Below are 17718 nucleotides of genomic sequence, written 5' to 3' on the forward strand. Positions count from 1 at the left end.
ATGTTGGGTCTTTTACGTTCTATCCTGTTAAATCCCCAATGCTTTTCCATAACTCCTTTGGTTAGTTGAAGCCCCCTGGCCACTGCAAAAGGTGCTGGTACTCTTCACTGGAGTCTGCCATCAGGGGGCAAGGTCAAGCACTGGTGCAGGGGCATCTGTGCTCAGGGTCAAAATGCAATAGGTCAGTCGTCGTTTGATCTGATTTGATCCTTGAGATTCCATAATAGGAGATGACCTGGATTGAAACTTGAATGTTATCCATGTTACCAGTGATTTACTACCATTAGTAAGGTGTTATTTTAAAAAAAATTAAAAAGCATGGGAAATTATTATTGTGGTGGGGTGGAAAGAGAAAGAGTGGCCTTTGCTATTGTGCCATCTTCTTGGAGCTTCCAGTGCTTCTACTAAATAGAGTAATTTCTGCAAATATCTCTTTTGGGGAGAAATTCTTGTTGCAGCCAATTTAGGAGAGAGATTCCAATAAGTTGCTGGTGCCTGCTGGGGCAGTGAATATTCCAGTTTTGTTGCATTGGCAAAAAAGAAGAAGAAAGGGTAGAACTGGCTAGAGTATTCATTGTGTGCTCTCTCCTTCTCTCTCTCCAGCCTGTTATTCCTACTAGCCCAACTAGCAGTTGCACAACACCAACCAGCACGATGGGCATGGGCTCAAAAATGGACAGCTCGACTCTCCAAGATGTTTTCATCCTCTCCCCTATGTCAGGACTCTATGGCCCCAGGTATCCCTTGCCCTTTGACAATAATCTTGGCTTTGCATAGCCGTAATTTCAGGCTACAGAACAGAAAGAGTCTCTCTTTCTATCAGGCTTTCTCCCTTGCAAGTGCACTCGTGCGCACACGTAGAGCCATTAATTCAAATGCAAAAAAAAAAGGTCACAGCAATTAGTGCATTGGAGCAGAGAATACTCTTACCCTGTCACTCTCCTGTGCATGGTAGAGAATGAGAAAACCCTGAGCTCCTGTCCTGTCTCTGATGCCACTGAACATTCAAGTGCGGGCATAACTAAGGCATGCATGTTTAAAATCAGTGGGCATATGTCCAGACCACACAATCAATATCCCAGATGGAATCTGCAATTCGACCCCACGATATGGATGCATGCATATCTGCCCAATTTCAGGGAGTGCATTCCTCCAGTTGTAGTTGGACTCCGGCTCCCATGCATCCCAGCCAGCATGACCAGTGGTTGGGGTTCATAGGAGCTGGTAATATCTGGAGAGCCACGAGTTCCGCACTCATGTTTGAATGTGAATCCAAATGTACGAGTCTACTGGCACTGGCCATATGACAGTGTGCTTGATGAGAGTCAAGTGAAGGGGCCTTCCCACTCCCTGATACATGTAAGGAGAGAACAGGTAAGTGTATCATCCAATCTGTCTTAGGACAGAGAAGGCTTGCTATCATGTGAAGGGATGGTGTGGCTTAATGGTTTGAGTGTTAGACCAGGACCATTCTGCATGCATGCAAATTTAAAAGGGGAAACGCTTAAAATGAGGGAAGGGCTGTAGCTTGGTATGCAGAGCAGATGCTTTAGCACTGAACATCCTAGGTTCAATCTCTGGTATGTCCAGGTAGTGCTGGGGAATGATCCTGCATGGAAACCTGGAAACCTGTTGCTATTTCATAGAATCATAGAATTGTAGAGTTGGAAGGGACCGCAAGGCTCATTGAATCATTGAATCTAACCCCCTGCAATGCAGGAGTCTTTCACCTAATCTGGGGCTCGACTCCTAAAAATCTGCACAGAAATCCAAAGTTAATGAAAAAATAAATATACTTCCAATGCTTTCCGGGGTCTCTAAGCACTGCCCTTGCCCTCTCAATCCTACCCCACATTTTTTAAGCAAAATCCAAAATACAGCATCAAGCCAACTGCAGCCTGGAGCAGCTAACCCACAGGACTCCTTCTCCACCACTGGATGTCTCAAAGGAAAGCCATTGCTTCCCCCAAGTAGAAATGATCTGCCACCATACCAGGCTTGTATTTTCAAGCACCAGTCATTGACTTTGCACCCCTCTTTGTTGACTATTTTAGGACTAAATAGGAGACCAATGAGAGCCCCACATGTGCTTTCTGGGGGAGAGCAGGATACGATCTATAATAATAGTGCAACAATATATGGCATGCTTATTCTTTGTACTGGATGTGAAAGCATAGGTTATCTCTCTGCAGGTTTTCATTACTGATGCTCCTCCGATTTGCCGTTTTGCTCATTTCTTCCCCTACAGAGATGATCTTGGAATGGTGTCTTGCGATGATGTCAGCAAGTATGGCGGTGGAAAGTCTGGGATGAAGGGTTCCGAGTCTCCCAGCTACTTTTTGGAGCACGAAAGCGGGAAGTATTACACGTTAATCGAAGGCGAGGGCCACCCAGTAAGCTCTGAATATGAAAGAGGGAGAGCGACGGGGGTGCGACGAAGAGAAAAAACACCCACACATGGTACACTTTCCTTTTGTTTTCTTGTTGTTATTTCATACAATGGTAGGTCACTCCACAGCCTAAGTTCAGCTGGGAAACTCTGATCTTATTCTGAATGGCCATGATGGAAAATGGTGGTTTCCTAAGGGTGACCCACACCCCAAATCTGGGTTTCAGACACAGCCATGACAGCTGGTTACTGGGCAACACTGCCCAGAGAAGGTTTGTCTATTAGGGCAAATGGGTCACTGCCCCACCAACCACAGTCTGTCCTCAGCCAGCCCCTACAACCAGTCCAGTCCAGAGGATGGCACTGCCAGTCACTTTCCTCCTTCTCCTCCTCCTCCTTGGTCACAGTGCAGCCTTTCAAAACTCAGCAAGGAGAAGGATGGGGGCAAATCCGGAATGGGTCAGCTTTGCTTGGCTCTGGCTCTGGTGCTACCCATGGTTAGACTCCCTGCCCAGTGGTCACCGGCCACCACTGATAATGGCCAAATAGGTGGCCAAATAACCTGTCCTGGTATAAGGCACCATCCTAAGCTCTCCAATAGCTTTGCGCAAGTGATGAGCCCTTAGATATTTCACTGATATCATGATTCCAGTTGTGGGAATCTCTTCCATTTGAGAAGAGGATGAGGAATGGGAGAGGATAGCCATTGTTTCCTTTTCAGACACAGGTGTCCAACTTGTGCAAGCATTAATAAACATTGCTTATATGATTGCAAAGAGGTTTGCTCTCCCTGTTTCACTTGGACAGGTTCTGAAGCTGATTGGTAATCGATTGCCAAGAAGTGCTGGCCTGGAAACTCATTAGCTTTTGCTCCCAGTCTTTACTTTTTGCATGGCTGTCGAAAGAAATGACAATAAATCGGATTCTGAGAGATGGATGTCTTGTTGACGCACCAGGTGACCTGTTGGAACTTGTACAGTGCACAGAACAGTTTCTGTTCCAGTGCTGTAGCGGCTCCCTTGCAATGATTCGTTTAAGTAGCTCAAACTCAAGGGGGGGGCAGATCTATCAATGCCTGTCAGGTATGATAGCTAAATGCAGCCTCAGTGTTTAAATGCAGCATACTGCTGAGAGGTAAAAAGGGAATGGGCATCTCTATCATGTCTTGCATATCAGTTTCACAATGGCATCTGTCTGACTTCAGCTGGGATCAAATCAGTCCTTAGTTTGAGCTCAAGTTCGCAGCTCATTGTCTGACCACATGGCTTTGCATGAAAAAGCTTCTAGATTCAATTTTGGTATCTCTACGTAGGAGTGGAAAAAAGCTGCGGTCTGAAATCCCGGACAGCAGCTGCCAATGGGTGTAGTAAACGATACTGAAACAGATGGACCAATGGTCAGAGTTAATTTAAGGCACCGCCATAAGTCTGCATTATACTGAGTCACACCATCTAGTTTAGAATTACTAATCACCAGATGTTGTTGAACTACAACTCCCATCAGCATTGCCAATGGTCAGGGATGGTGGACACTGTAGTCCAAAACATCTGGAGCGTACCACGTTGGAGAAGACTGCTCTATAATATCAAGTCTCCCAATTAGTCAGCATGGCATAGGGTACAGTGTGTTGATATTGGAATAGGGACACCCAGGATCAAATCCCTATTCTGCTATAAAACATATTGGATGAACCTGGGCTAGCTGCTCTCGCTCAGCCTAGCCTACCTCCATAAGGGTATCAGTGAGGGGAAATCTTACATACCGTACATTTCCCCTGAGCTCTGTGCTGGAACAACAGGCTTGAAATATGATGAATAAGTAAAAAAGAAGACAAGGAAACAGAAATATGTCTCTATGCCCCTGAGTAGAACATCTGTGGTTTCTCCTTTGGCAGATGTTTAAAAGAACTTGTAACTAGGTCATGTCCAAAGTGGGGTTTTAAAAGTCAGGTGCAAAGGAAATGAAAGTCCTCTGAAGCAACACCATGAGAGGTTCTGCTGGGAAAGAAGACACATTAGCCAGGAAGCTGGATGCAGAGATTGCACTGAAGAGTGGATATCTGTCACATAGTGTAGAATAGCTGCTGCTTCTTCTTTCTTACTTTTGAAAAACAGTTCTTTGAAATTTGAACTGTCTTTTCTCTGCATTCTTTGAAATGAGAATTTCCAAAGTGTTGGTTGCCCCCAAAAGGATTAGACATGACAGTCATTTCTAGAATTTATAGCACAGATTCTGGTAGCTGTTTTAAGGCTTCCCCTTGCCCCCCGGCAATCTCCCTGGTCTTTTTCTAACACATTAAATAGATAGCTCCATAGGCATCATAAGGAAAGTATTAAGGTTGAGTTTTGAGATTTGATGCATTTGATACATTTTAGTGGGATGGATGCATTCATAAAAATCTTGTGGGCTATCGACCTAGGCTTTCTTGATTCCTTTTAGCATGCAAACATATATTTCCATGGCTCCTTCAAAGCTTCTGCAAAACACAGAGGAACTGTGCGGAGTACTATGCAGCCCTAAAGATGAACAAATTGATTGATTTATAAGCTCTTGGGGGTGGAGGGGAAGAGGCCATGACATCAGTTTAAGTCACAACAAATGTAATACTTTTCAAAGTGACACAAAATCTCATGTTGGTTAGCAAAACAAGGGATGGGAATCTGTCAGTTCCTCAGCTCTATTACTCATTTTTCCAATCTAAAGTTCAGCTCTTCACATTTCCACATCAGTTTGTGATTTTAAAAAAGATATTAAAACGTCCTCATGAAAATGCATCAGAATTTTTGTGCAAATTTATCCTAATATGCACATTTTGTATTCAGTTTTGCCTACTGAGGTGAATTTTTCTATCTTATTTTCACTAATATGTGCCTTTTTGTTCACATTCATTGTGAATCTTGAAAGATGGTTGTGCTTCAGTTCACACATTGTTTCTGAAAGTGCAGGTGAACTTGGCCCACCTTTATATGCAACCTGAATTGATTTTCTGCCCCATCCTTAGCTGCAATGCATTCTCATAGCTAGCCATCGAGAACCACGTTGCTCTGTTAGAGAATAGTAACAACAGCAAGTGCAATACTTTTCTTTGGACTGATTAACTACCGTATTTTTCGCCCTATAGGACGCACTTTTTCCCCTCCAAAAATGAAGGGGAAATGTGTGTGCGTCCTATGGGGCGAATGCAGGCTTCGCGCAGCTCTCCGCAAGCAGCGGGAGCCCGGTGCTGGGCTCCTGCTGCTTGCGGAGAGTTGCCTGCATGCGGAAGCCTATGCGCGCTGAGCTCAGCGCATCCAGGCTTCGTGGACCTCTCCGCAAGCAGCGGGAGCCCGGCGCTGGGCTCCCACGGCTTGCAGAGAGCTGCCTGCATGCTGAAGCCTGTGGCGCTGAGCTCAGCGCGTCCAGGCTTTGCGCACCTCTCAGCAAGCAGCGGGAGCCGGCGCTGGGCTCCCACGGCTTGCAGAGAGCTGCCTGTTCTGGGGGCTGGGATCGGGGGAAGCTCGGGCTTCCCCCGCCCCAGCCCCGTGCCTGGGGGGGGAAAAATAATTTTCCCCCCTTTATTTCCCCCCCTAAAAACTAGGTGCGCCTTATGGGACGGTGCATCCTATAGGGCGAAAAATACGGTACATCAAAAAGTGGTGACCAAGCTGTTGAATTCTCCAGAACTCTTCTGAAGGCTGAATGCTTAATGAAACAAACAAACAAACAAAAAACAGAAAGAGGATTGTTGAGAGGAAGGATATCGCTGACAACATGAAAAGCTCCTGCCTTCTTAAGATGGAAAGGAGGAGGTTTTGTGCAGATGTGGAAACACACAGAAGTTATCACATACCTAGGTATTAGGGAGAAATTCGATTCAGTTCGCATTTTAATGAGAACCTACCTAATTTGCTCTTCCCAAAACAATATGCAGATCAAAATGCAGTCGCGCTTTTTCCTAATTTTGTCATGCAATTCTCCAAGCAAAAAATGTACATAAAACTGCATTATGTTAGGGGGAAACTTAGAAAAGCGTTTATTGTTGAAAATAGCATACTACAATGCAAACATACAAAAACAATGCAATACAATACAATATACAAAACATTTGGGGGAAGTGCTTGCAGATCCAATGCTCTGGTTGCTGCTGCATTCCAGGGTCACGGCCACAACTTAGGAGGAGCCCTTGAAGTACAGAGCTGGGTTTGGAACAGTTGAGGAGGTGTAAAAGATAAGGAATTAAAAGTTTGGCTGCTGGGAACCCTAACTGGAGGGAGATATGAATCCTTAAAGGAGTTTTATTACATGTGGGTGATTTTCTCTCCTTATTGCGTACAAATCAGCACTTGGCTGAGGTGTGTTATTCGATTGACACTGGAGAGCAGAACTTAAGTAGGACTTAATACAACTACCATCTTCATTCTCTGCTTTTTCCCTGAGCCACAAAAATCTCGTTGGCATTTTGCCTTAATAGTAGGATCAAAGCGAAGATGGAATGGCTTTGCCTTTAAAAAAAAGAAAAAGTGAGCCAATAAGGTGGAATTGGCTTGCTTTCATAAAGTCTGAGTGAACAATGACTTCTAGCTAAGACACCAGCTACATTATACTAGAGCTGGGTTCCAGTAGCGTTTGGATTTTCTTCTGATCTTCACATTTGGTCTGCGGCATCTCTTTGAAGGAAAAAATATATTAGCAGATGAAAGCTGCATTCTTAAAAATTGCAAGGTCATTTCACCTATAACATTAATGCAACGTGTTTCTGCTGCAGCCCAACCACATCGTTTTAATAATGTTTCATAGGCACCTGCATGCCCGAAAACTTTTGGCAAACACCATGCAGTCATTGCTTGAGCTTCCATAATAGCATAGAGTGTTCATGGATGTTCTAATGGCAATAGGATGTTGTGTAAGTGAATAAGTTTCAGCAGGGAATTAGGTCAGGATGAAATCTTCACATAGACCTTGGGAAATAGGAGCTGTGACCTACTGGCAGGGAAGATTTGGAGAGTGGACATCTCTAGGGTCTGAAGGCCAAGGAGGAAGTGTCATGACAGTCAATTTCACATTGGTTTGGATACCATATCTTTAAGCACCAGGCAAAAACATTCATCTTCTCTCACGCCATTGGCTAATTAAACAATTTATGGCATTTTAAATGTGGGGTGGGGGTGGTTTGTTTGTTACTATGATGTGCATTTTTTGTGTTTTTATATTGTAAACCACCTCTGGTCCTGGATGAAGGGCAGTATAGAAATGTAATTTATTATTATTATTATTATTATTATTATTATTATTATTCCCTGCACATTTGGCTGGGTTGCCCAACACTAATAATGATGATGATGGCTTCCAACACTAATAATAATAATAATAATAATAATAATAATAATAATACATTAATAGTAACAATCTGATCCAATATAAAAGTCACAATAAGTTTAAACAACTAATATCAAATAAAGCAATATTCAATAATCCGTTAGAATCCAATAGTAAACAGTAAAATTAAACATCAGCAAATAATAATTAAACAGTTTACACTTATCAATTACAATAAAGAATTACTAATCTACAATCAATAAAAATAACAGCAAATCACAATGCATAAAATACCACAAAGCATACAAAACCATGTAAAAGGATCAAATTAAGAAACAAGGACACACAACTTATAAAATTAATTTTCAGAAATATCCCTGAACTCCTTTCTTCCCAGCTGCTTCTGCTGATCTCAAAGTCATGGTCTGGAAAAGTCACCCAAAGAGGGCTGGAGGGTTGGGCAAGGCAGGTGGAAAAGCCAATGCCTGCAGAAAATCTCTCTCAGATGGAGCCATTCCCATTTTGAACAATTTTGTTGTTGTTTAGTCATTTAGTCATGTCCGACTCTTTGTGACCCCATGGACCAGAGCACGCCAGGCACTCCTGTCTTCCACTGCCTCCAACAGTTTGGTCAAACTCATGTTGGTAGCTTCGAGAACACTGCCCAACCATCTCACCCTCTGTTGTCACCTTCTCCTTGTGCCCTCCATCTTTCCCAACATCAGGGTCTTTTCCAGGGAGTCTTCTCTTCTCATGAGGTGGCCAAAGTATTGGAGCCTCAGCTTCAGGATCTGTCCTTCCAGTGAGCACTCAGGGCTGATTTCATTCAGAATGGATAGGTTTGATCTTCTTGCAGTCCATGGGACTCTCAAGAGTCTCCTCCAGCACCATAATTCAAAAGCATCAATTCTTTGGCGATCAGCCTTCTTTGGTCCAGTTCTCACTTCCTCCTCCTCCTCCTCTTCCTCCTCCTCCTCCTCCTCCTCCTCTCCTGTCCATCTGGCTGGGTTTCCCCAGTGCTGGGTCCATAACTTCTCAAGTGGGAACCAGTGTAGTGTAATGGTTAGAATGAGGGACTAGGTTGTTGGAAACCAGGGTTCAAATCCCTACTCAACCAAGAAGCTCACTGCATGTCCTTGATGCAGTTATTATATCTCAGCCTCACCAGACAGTTGGTGTGAGGATAAAATGGAGAAAGGGAGTACCACATATGTCTCCTTGGGGTCCTTGAAGGAAAGGTGGGATATAATTATAATTAGCAGTAGTAGGACCCTTTCCCTAATAATAATAATAATAATAATAATACCAACAAATTTTGGAGCAGAGAAAAACTGCCTCCCCATTTTCAGATTTCAGTGTTGGTGCAAAATTTACAGAAGCTACCATATTTTTTTTGCCCCAGAATGCCACTCAGAGTGAAACAATGTCAAGCTGTAGCATCATTGGAGGTATTTTGAGAAAATAAACAAAGCAGCCATAAGCCTAGGAAGAGCCTAGAAGAACAAAGGTGAGCTTTACAGCCCCATTTTTGAAATTTGCTACATCCCTGAAATGAGATGGATTCGCCCCAAAGCTGCAAACAAAGTGTCTATTTGTTCAGTCCTAATTTTAACACTTGACCCTGAGTGTTTTTACGCCCATCTTGAACACTTTAGGCATAGCTGTTGGGCTATGGGAACATGGGGTGACCTAGGCCCACAAGGGGAAAAGGTGCAGAGCTGTGTTTTATGTTCTGCCAAATTAATAGTTTCTCTCCTGTCATTCTAATATATTGTGCCACACAAAGGTGCTTTGCAGACAGGTAGCTCAGAGCAGGAGAGAGAGTGATTGAGAGAGAGAGAGAGGTTGCTGTAAACAACCTGCAGTCTCCTGGGATGCAGATAGGGTAACTTGAGACAATAACAAAGCAAAGGTGGTTGGAGAAGAAAGGAAAAGGAAGTATGTAATTGATGAAATATTGCTTTGTAGGAAACAGCCTATTGCAGATGATGCCATTCTCTGAGCTGATATTTCTATTTCATTCGTTTATTTTGGCAGATCCATGAGCCGATCCTCCCCACTCCCCTCCCAACTTGATTTTTTAATTCAGTAACAAAAGTGCTACCAAAAGTATAGATCAAGTTGGAGGCTATTTCAGGTATAGACAAATTGCATTCGTGCTAGAGCTTGTGAAGAAAGTTGCTGGTGAGCAGGTGCATGGTTGGGGTTGTGTCCAACTAAGCTCAGCTCAGAATAGACCCAATGGAATGAATGAAGAGGTTATGTCCATTGATTTCAGAGAGTATGATTTACATTGGACATCAACCCTAGTCTCTCTCTTTCAGTTGATTTATGCATCCATCTTCATAAGTGCACTCCAAAGGTCCATCCTGTACATCATCCTACTTCTTCCTAGGGATGGTTGGTCACTTCAGTTTCTATGCACCCCAGTGCAAACTGTCCTGATCTGCACCTCCAGAACTAATCCGTTGATTGGGATGTAAACAGGACAGGACTGAATTATGAGTGAACACAGGCAAAATGTGGATCGACCATAAATAAATTGATCCATCCCTGTCTCCCATGTTCTTCTAGCAAGAACATAAGCAGGCAGGAACTTAAGAAGTTGTCTCATGTTGCGTCAGACCTCTGGTTCATCTAGCTTAGTACTGTCTACACTGACTGGCAGCAGATCTCTCAGCCCTACCTGGAGATGCCAGGGATTGAATCTGGGACCATCTGCGTGCAAAGCTGAGCTATGGCACTTCCCCAGGAAGGCAACAGCCCTCTTCCCTGGTGTGTCACTGCCGACAATTAGTATTCCCTGACATACTGCTTCTGAACCTGGAAGTCCTATTTAGCTATTTGTGGCTAATAGTTGCTGGTAGATCTCTCCAGCACTTCTCGTCCTTCTCTCAAGCAAAGTTACCTTTGCAAAGGGGTGTGGGGAACCAGTGATAGGGTGGGCTCAATGGATGTGTAGTAGTGGGTGGGGCAGCAGATGTGATTCTAGTAGGCTGTGGTCCAGCCATGCACAACAAGACGTTTCTACACTTGCATTTCTCCATCCAAGCAAGAGGCATCAATACAGTTCAAGGATACATTCCCATCAGGCAAAAGAACTGGATAATGTGAAGTAAGACCAGTGAGGGGTGTGGCCTGAGAAGGAGGCTTGGCTTTGGGAGAGTCCCAAGGGCCAGAAAGGGAAGACCAGGGACCACATTTAACACATGGGCCAGAGTTTCCCAGTCCTGCTCTTGAGCATAGGTTTTCTCCTCACCAACAAGAGTAGGTTTGCTCAAGTAGCAAGGAAATTTGGTTGAACTCCCCATATTTGCTTTGTGTTTTAGGGTTCTGAGTAAAAAAACCTATTTAGAATGACTCAAACTTTTCCCTAGACTCCTCTTAGAAAGCTCAGAAAACCTGAATCTATTACGAGCCAGGGAGCACTCATCTGTCACTAGCACCAGGTTCAACACATCAAATAACAATTCTGAAAATTCTACTCTTGTGAAAATTTTGCATATGCCTTGTAAACAATAGTTCTGGGCATGTGATGCCACAATTCAGGAACAAAGATTATCTGCTAAGATAATGGGGATTTTTAACATATATGGTATGAAGGGCATACACATTTCTCTTTAAAATGCTTGCAGGAAGCAGGTGGGAGAGGGTTTGGTATTTGAAAAGGGAAAGCTGATATGTTGATCTTTTGGAACGAATGAAGCACAGTTATATGCAGGTAGGTAGGACCATAAAAAGCTGTCCTATATTGAGTCAGAGCATTGGTCCATCTAATTGAGTATGGTCTGCACAGATTGGCAGTGGGCTTGCCAGGGTTTCAACCAGGAGTCTTTCCCTGGCCCTTGAAGATGCTAAAGGCTGAAGCTAAGACCTTCTGCATTCAACTATTGAGCTATGGTCTAGCTCCAAGTACACAAACCACATTGTACTTTTAGTAATATGAAGATTCTGGAATGCAGATGGTATGCTTCTGAGTCTTGTGCTTCCCCCATCTCCCCCCGCCCCGGCTGCCGCCTCCTCTCTGTTCTAATATATAACTGATTATTGCAAAGTTCATAGTAATAAGGCAACAAGATAAATAAAAACCTAATTGCTTTCATCATATTCTGCAAGATTGTAATCGGGGAGTGGGGTGCAACCTGGCCTCTTCAAAGCATATAATGACATTCTGAATTAATGGCATCTCATTTAGCAGGCGGAAGAATCGGTGAATATGTGTCACAAATCAGTAAACAGCAAGCTTCATTTATCCATCTGCGTAGCTGCGCATTGAATCTTTGTTGGTGTGTATTGCTTTCTCCTTACACACACACACACACACACAGAGAGAGAGAGCACAAAATTGAGGAAATGAGCTATTGGAGTGGAAGAAAAGAGAAAAGAAATTCTTGATTTTGTTCAGTATTTTTTTTTTCTCCAGCTCTGGGTTTATTTTGGGAGCTGGAAGATTGGTCAATGTCTAATGTTTCAGAAAATAACCCGAGTGTCTCAAGCGAACAAGCCACAAAACCAGAGCCAGACTGACATTTGCTAAGGTGGTGTGTGTGTGTGTGTGTGTATAAAAGTCGGCTGTGTGTTTCAGATGAGAGTTGACTCATGAACTGGAGGGTGGTTTTTATGTGTGGATGATAATGTGCACTGACAATGTCAGAAATATGATCCCACATAGCCAGTTTTACAGAACTGCTTCTCCCTTAATGCTGCCACTTCTCCAGCTTCCCCTTGCATTCTCGGTTGAGAATTAAAAGTGTTGAAATACACAGCCAGTGTGATGACAGGGCACACTTGAAAGATTTGTATGAATAAAACATCGGTTTTAGATCTCTGTTTCAAATCAACTTAAATATAGTCTTGGAGATCATTCTACAGCATCCAGCATCACAATGGAGGAGAGTCCATGATTCTTCAGAGAAAGGTTGGCCTGTTTCTTAACCCAATGGTTAGGCATAGGACAGAATAGGACAAGTATAATTGGCCACTGTGAAACGTGCATTGGTGAAATCGTTGTTAGACTATTGTAATGTGAGGCTTCTGTTGTAGCTGAACGATATCCTGTCACTTACTTACAGAGTTCTCAATAACTCTGGACCAGGTTACCCAAAAGACTGTCTATCCCTCCACTGCCCAGTAACAGCATTAAGTTTGACAAATGGAACCTGGTTAGTTTTGCAACAGAGCTTGATGGTTATCAGCTCATGGTAACACAAGGGTGGGATTTTTCACCATTACCACCAAAATTGTGGAATGCTCCACTTGATTAAATACAGGAGTCCCCACTGGATATTGGCATTCCATCAATCTCCTTGCTTGAATACCTTGCTTTGATTGCTGTTTTAACTGTTGTGGTTATTTATTATTTATTTTAACTATGGGTGTTTTAATGTAGTTATTTTACTATGCATTTTAATTGCAGGTTACTGTATTTTGATAATTTGTTTTATCGTTTTTTTCTGCCATTGGTTTTTATTTTTCTGTGAACTGCCTTGGGTTTTCTTCTTGAAATTAAACGAGGACAAATAATAATAGTAATAGCAGCAACAACAACAGGGGGTTTTTAGTTCAAAAATTAAAAGAATAACACATGACGTGAATGAAACTGGATTGAGGTTCAGCCTAAAGTCAGCTTCTATCACCCCTGACAAGCACTATTTTTCTCTACATGTTGCTTTTAAGGAATGCAGGAACAAGCAAAACAGAGATAATATAGGGTATACCACTTTAAACAGTCATGCCCTCCCCAAGAATCCAGGGAGCTTTAGTTAGTTAAGGGTACCAAGACTTGTTAGGAGACACCCTTGTTCCCTTCAGAACGCTCCAATTCCCAGAGTTCCTTGAGAAGGATTGACTGTTAAAACATCCTGTTTTAAAGTAGTGCAATACTGCTTTAAATGATATTGAAGATTGGGCCATATTCTCATTCTAAAGCAAGAATAGAGAACCTGCAGCCCTCCAGTTGTTGTTGAACTACCACTGCTGCTATTTCTGAACACTGGCTGTGCTGACTGGGGCTGATGGGAGATGGAGTGCAACACCACTTGGAAGGCCACAGATTCACCATATTTGTCCTACAGAGAAAGTGAGAACTTATTTTTCCCCGCAGGCCTTGCCTTCTGAATAGGGGAATGAACAGGCGAACCACTGGCTACTTGCTATTTTACAATTCCATTACATTCCAGAGACTAGAACCAGGTACCGTCAACTGCGTCAAATTGCTAAGATTTTCCTGCCAACTCCACATGCACGGTGCCTTTCTAGTGCTAACTAATTCTTCTTTTAATGAATTCCAGAATGTTGATTGGCTTCCCTTTGCACTTTTCCTCCAGGTGATCTGAGGCCAGTTTCTATGCCTACAGAATACAGCTGGATAGGAGAATCAAAAGAGCCAAATATGTTCAAGAGGGGTAGCCGAGGTGAGTGTATGCACAAGTGCAAGCACTTGAAATGTGGATTTTCAGGACCCAACCTATTGCTGTGACTGTTATTTGTTTGAACCGTTCTTGATTCTGAATGTTACAGTGCTGAAACCCACCATGAGCCATGCTGGTAAAGAGCAGGAAATACTGTTACAACTACAAAAACATTATTCTGGGGTTTGTGTATACACACATAAGCACACATGCATACCCTCTAACATGTCACAACGAAAAACTGGGTTGCCATCTTCCGGGGCCACACTCCCTTGTGAGTCGACCTGCAAGAGATCACAACTCTGAAAAAGTGCAAGATTTATAGGGGCAAGATCGCAGTGCAAAATTGCATGAGATCGCAGTGCCCAGAATGGCCACTGTGCTCTTACAGAAAAAATGGGATATCCTGGTTTTTCTGGGACAGTTTAGGGGTATGCACATGGTTACGGGTTTATACATATGACCTTTGCTAATCTAGATCATTTGCTTCCTTCGAAAGTCCTCAGATATTTCACACAAGCAAGAGCCTCTAAATCAGGGTTGGGAAACCTGTGACACACCAGACATTGTTGGACTAGAACTGCCATCATCCCTGATCATTGACCATGCTGGCTGGGAACTGATGGTGCCCGCTGTTAGCAACATCTGGAGGGCCACAGATTATCTGCTCCTGCTCTAAATTGACCTCAGAATTTCACTTCTGTTCAAACTATGCAGTGATTCTATTTTGTAGACTTTTTGGACGTGGTTTTGGAGGACCCGTGTAATAAATGCAAGAACAAAGAGACAATGTCTCCGTTTATTTCCCCAGGGAAAAGGACAAAAGGAATGTGCATTTTGTAGTTATCATGCCATACAGAGCTGTGGTTTGTTGTGCCAAAGAACAGTAATTTTAAAAAGGATTGTTTTTGTTTCTGGGAAAGAAGGCTCTTTGGATCAATAGACTGGGAAGAGCTGATAGAATAGCTGTGTTTCGTTTCCTCTTTGTGTGTGTGTTTGTGCATCTTAAAAAAACATTCAGGTCTAAAAATGACATGCAGTTGTGCGAACCATTGTGGCTGGTGGGTTCCCCTGAAAATGTCACGTTAAAGGCATCAAGAAAGAAGCTGCTTGGGGCTTCTCCTTATGCATCCCCACCCCACTCCTGGTCACAAAAGTATGTTTGAGTTTCCATCAGCATTGAACCGAAGCTTGCTACCTTCTTTAGCTTGTTCTTCCTCATTTTTTCTCCTTCACCCCATAACAGACTCTGAGAATTCACTCCTGCGATACCTGAGTGATGACAAAATATTGGTGATCCAGGAAGAGCCATTGACTCAGAAGGACAACAAGCGGGATACGGGTCGCAGGTCAAGGAAAAAGGGCAAGAACAGTGGCAGCCCCAACTATCCCATAAGCCCATCCATGTTGACCTCTTCTATAAATGTACGGCTTGAATCCGGACAGCAAGATGCCTTGAATTTCTCCTTAGCTGAGAGCAACACTGTTCCACTTTATCACGTAAGATTCCTTAACGTACATTTGATTTTTGTGGATTGGTTTGTGCCAACGAGATGGGATGAGCCAGCAAGATGGACCTGAGATGAGCAAGACTATATATATATATATATATATATATATATACACACACACATACACATATATATATATGTATATTTTTTAGGTGATTCTAAAAGCGCCTTTACATCTAACACATAGTGGGGTTTCGTATTTAAAAATGCAGATTTTGTAAACTATGTGGTTAACAAGGTAGCACAGAGGGAAAATTTAAGCTTTCCCTCTCTGCAATACTTCTGCGGGGAGAACCCCTTTCTTAAATCTGGTATTCACTTTGGAGAAAATCCCCTTTCGGCTTGTTATATCTTCCTGAGGAGAAAGTTCCACAAATGTGGTACCACCACCAAGGCATCCATGGTCCTCATATTTACCAATTGAATATTTGCTAATGATGATCCAGAGAGTGAGGCCTGTGGTGCTCATCTTAAGGCTCAAGACAACAGATTCATGTGGTAGCCTACTGGGGGCCTTATAAACTGTCATGTTTGCATCCCACCCTTTCTCCGACGAGCTCAGCTCAGCATATATGGAGCTATCTCTTCGCATTTTATCCTCCAGAGGGGTCTGTGAGATTGGTTAGGCTGAGGTTGCATCAGTTTGTTTTTTAAAAGGTGCTGAGAATTGTAGCTCTGTGAGAAGTCAACTACGTTTTCCAGGATTCTTTGGGGAAAGCCATGTGCTTTAAATGTGGGTGTGACCTGCATTACAGTGACCAAACCTTTGGCCCTCTCTCCCTCCAAGATGACTCTGCACCTGCTCATGCCAGAGCACCATTTAAAAAAAAAAAAAAAGAATTATTTTCTAGATCTTGGTAGCTTAAGGTTTCCTGCACAGCTGTGTGTTTTCTGCCTTACTATATTAACTCGGCTGTTGTTTAAAGTCTCACACCAGGCAGGATGTTACCTGAGGAAGGAGTGCTGTTTTATTGTCTCTGAAATGAGACACTGGCTCTTACTAGAGTATTTTTAGCAAACAGTGACAATCTCTAACAAAGGCTGGAGTTTCCTTCGCCCTTGCTTGCTCTGTGATAATCTTTCTGGGTCAGAAAAGACTCAGCGGGGGAGGGGAAATAGATTTATACAAATGCATTGCGGGAAGAGGACCCAGTCAATCCATCATGGCGATGAGGCAATCATGTCACTGGAAGAGCGAAAGGGAAATCATAACGCTGGCTTCAAGCTCATGATTGCAATTTACAAGTTTGATTTAACTGCTCCAAAGGTGTCACAAATCTTCGAAGCCTCTGTGTCGGGTTTATATAGCAGCGATCTTGTTGGTAGAAGGGTTAGTACCTTTTGGTGAGCCTTGTGATAATGAACTGGCATACTGTGTCAGAAAGCGAGGAAGCATGGATTGAAAAGAAGCTTGTAACTTATTCCAGGCTTCAGTGTTCTGTTGTGCTATTGTCAGGGCTGGAGTCAGATGCAGAGCATCAATAAAGGAAGCAGATCTATGTGGTCAGTGAAGTTAACTGTATACTCAAAGAAATGAACATACAACTCAGCCTAGTGGTCTCATCAACACTTTCTATGGAGCTGTTGCCATGACTGAAGGTCTCTACTTTCTGCCCTCTCTAAGTCTCCTCCTCTCCCAGATGTTTCCTAAGCAATCTCGAACTGCACCTGCACACCTCTGGCCTCTATTCTGCTCTTCTTATTACTCTGCAAGTTCTCAGAGACCAGGGTGAGGGGAGTTTGTTACAGCAGGAGAGGAAGACTCCTGGAATTCTTTTGTAGTCCCTTAACCCTCCTCCTCTGCTCCCTGTCACAGGCTCTTCCTGCTCACTAAACCATGTTGCATCCAGAAGCTCCTCCCAGTCTTCTGCCTCTGACCTCTCCTCAGTGTCCCCCCACCAATCCCCTTGCTCTGAGCCTTCTTCTGGGGGTTCCCTGGCGGGTGCCTCCCACCACTCTTCTTCGCCCAGCCAGTTCATGAAAGTTATTCTACATTGACTCCAGAAGAGAGGTGTAGATAAATTTCAGTAGCTCCTGTGGATTTCTCATATGGTTGCTGTTCAAAACTGGCCACCTTCCTTCTTTTAAAGCTACTGGGTAAATTTATAGCATT

The 17718-nt window shown here is 43.2% G+C and overlaps 1 protein-coding gene across 2 annotated transcripts in view; it reads left to right on the top strand.

Moving 5' to 3' along the window:
- LOC308468814 (connector enhancer of kinase suppressor of ras 2-like) overlaps positions 1 to 17718 on the top strand; it is a 317637-nt gene that overhangs the window by 206926 nt on the left and 92993 nt on the right. For both annotated transcript variants that reach the window (XM_080991239.1, XM_080991238.1), the window contains exons 10-13: positions 604 to 737; positions 2249 to 2460; positions 14011 to 14097; positions 15341 to 15594. In XM_080991239.1, coding sequence (XP_080847365.1) covers positions 604 to 737; positions 2249 to 2460; positions 14011 to 14097; positions 15341 to 15594 — 687 coding nt within the window. The remainder of the gene's footprint in view (positions 1 to 603; positions 738 to 2248; positions 2461 to 14010; positions 14098 to 15340; positions 15595 to 17718) is intronic.

Source organism: Podarcis pityusensis (assembly GCF_964106645.2).
Source record: "Podarcis pityusensis genome assembly, chromosome: Z".
Classification (NCBI taxonomy): domain Eukaryota; kingdom Metazoa; phylum Chordata; class Lepidosauria; order Squamata; family Lacertidae; genus Podarcis; species Podarcis pityusensis.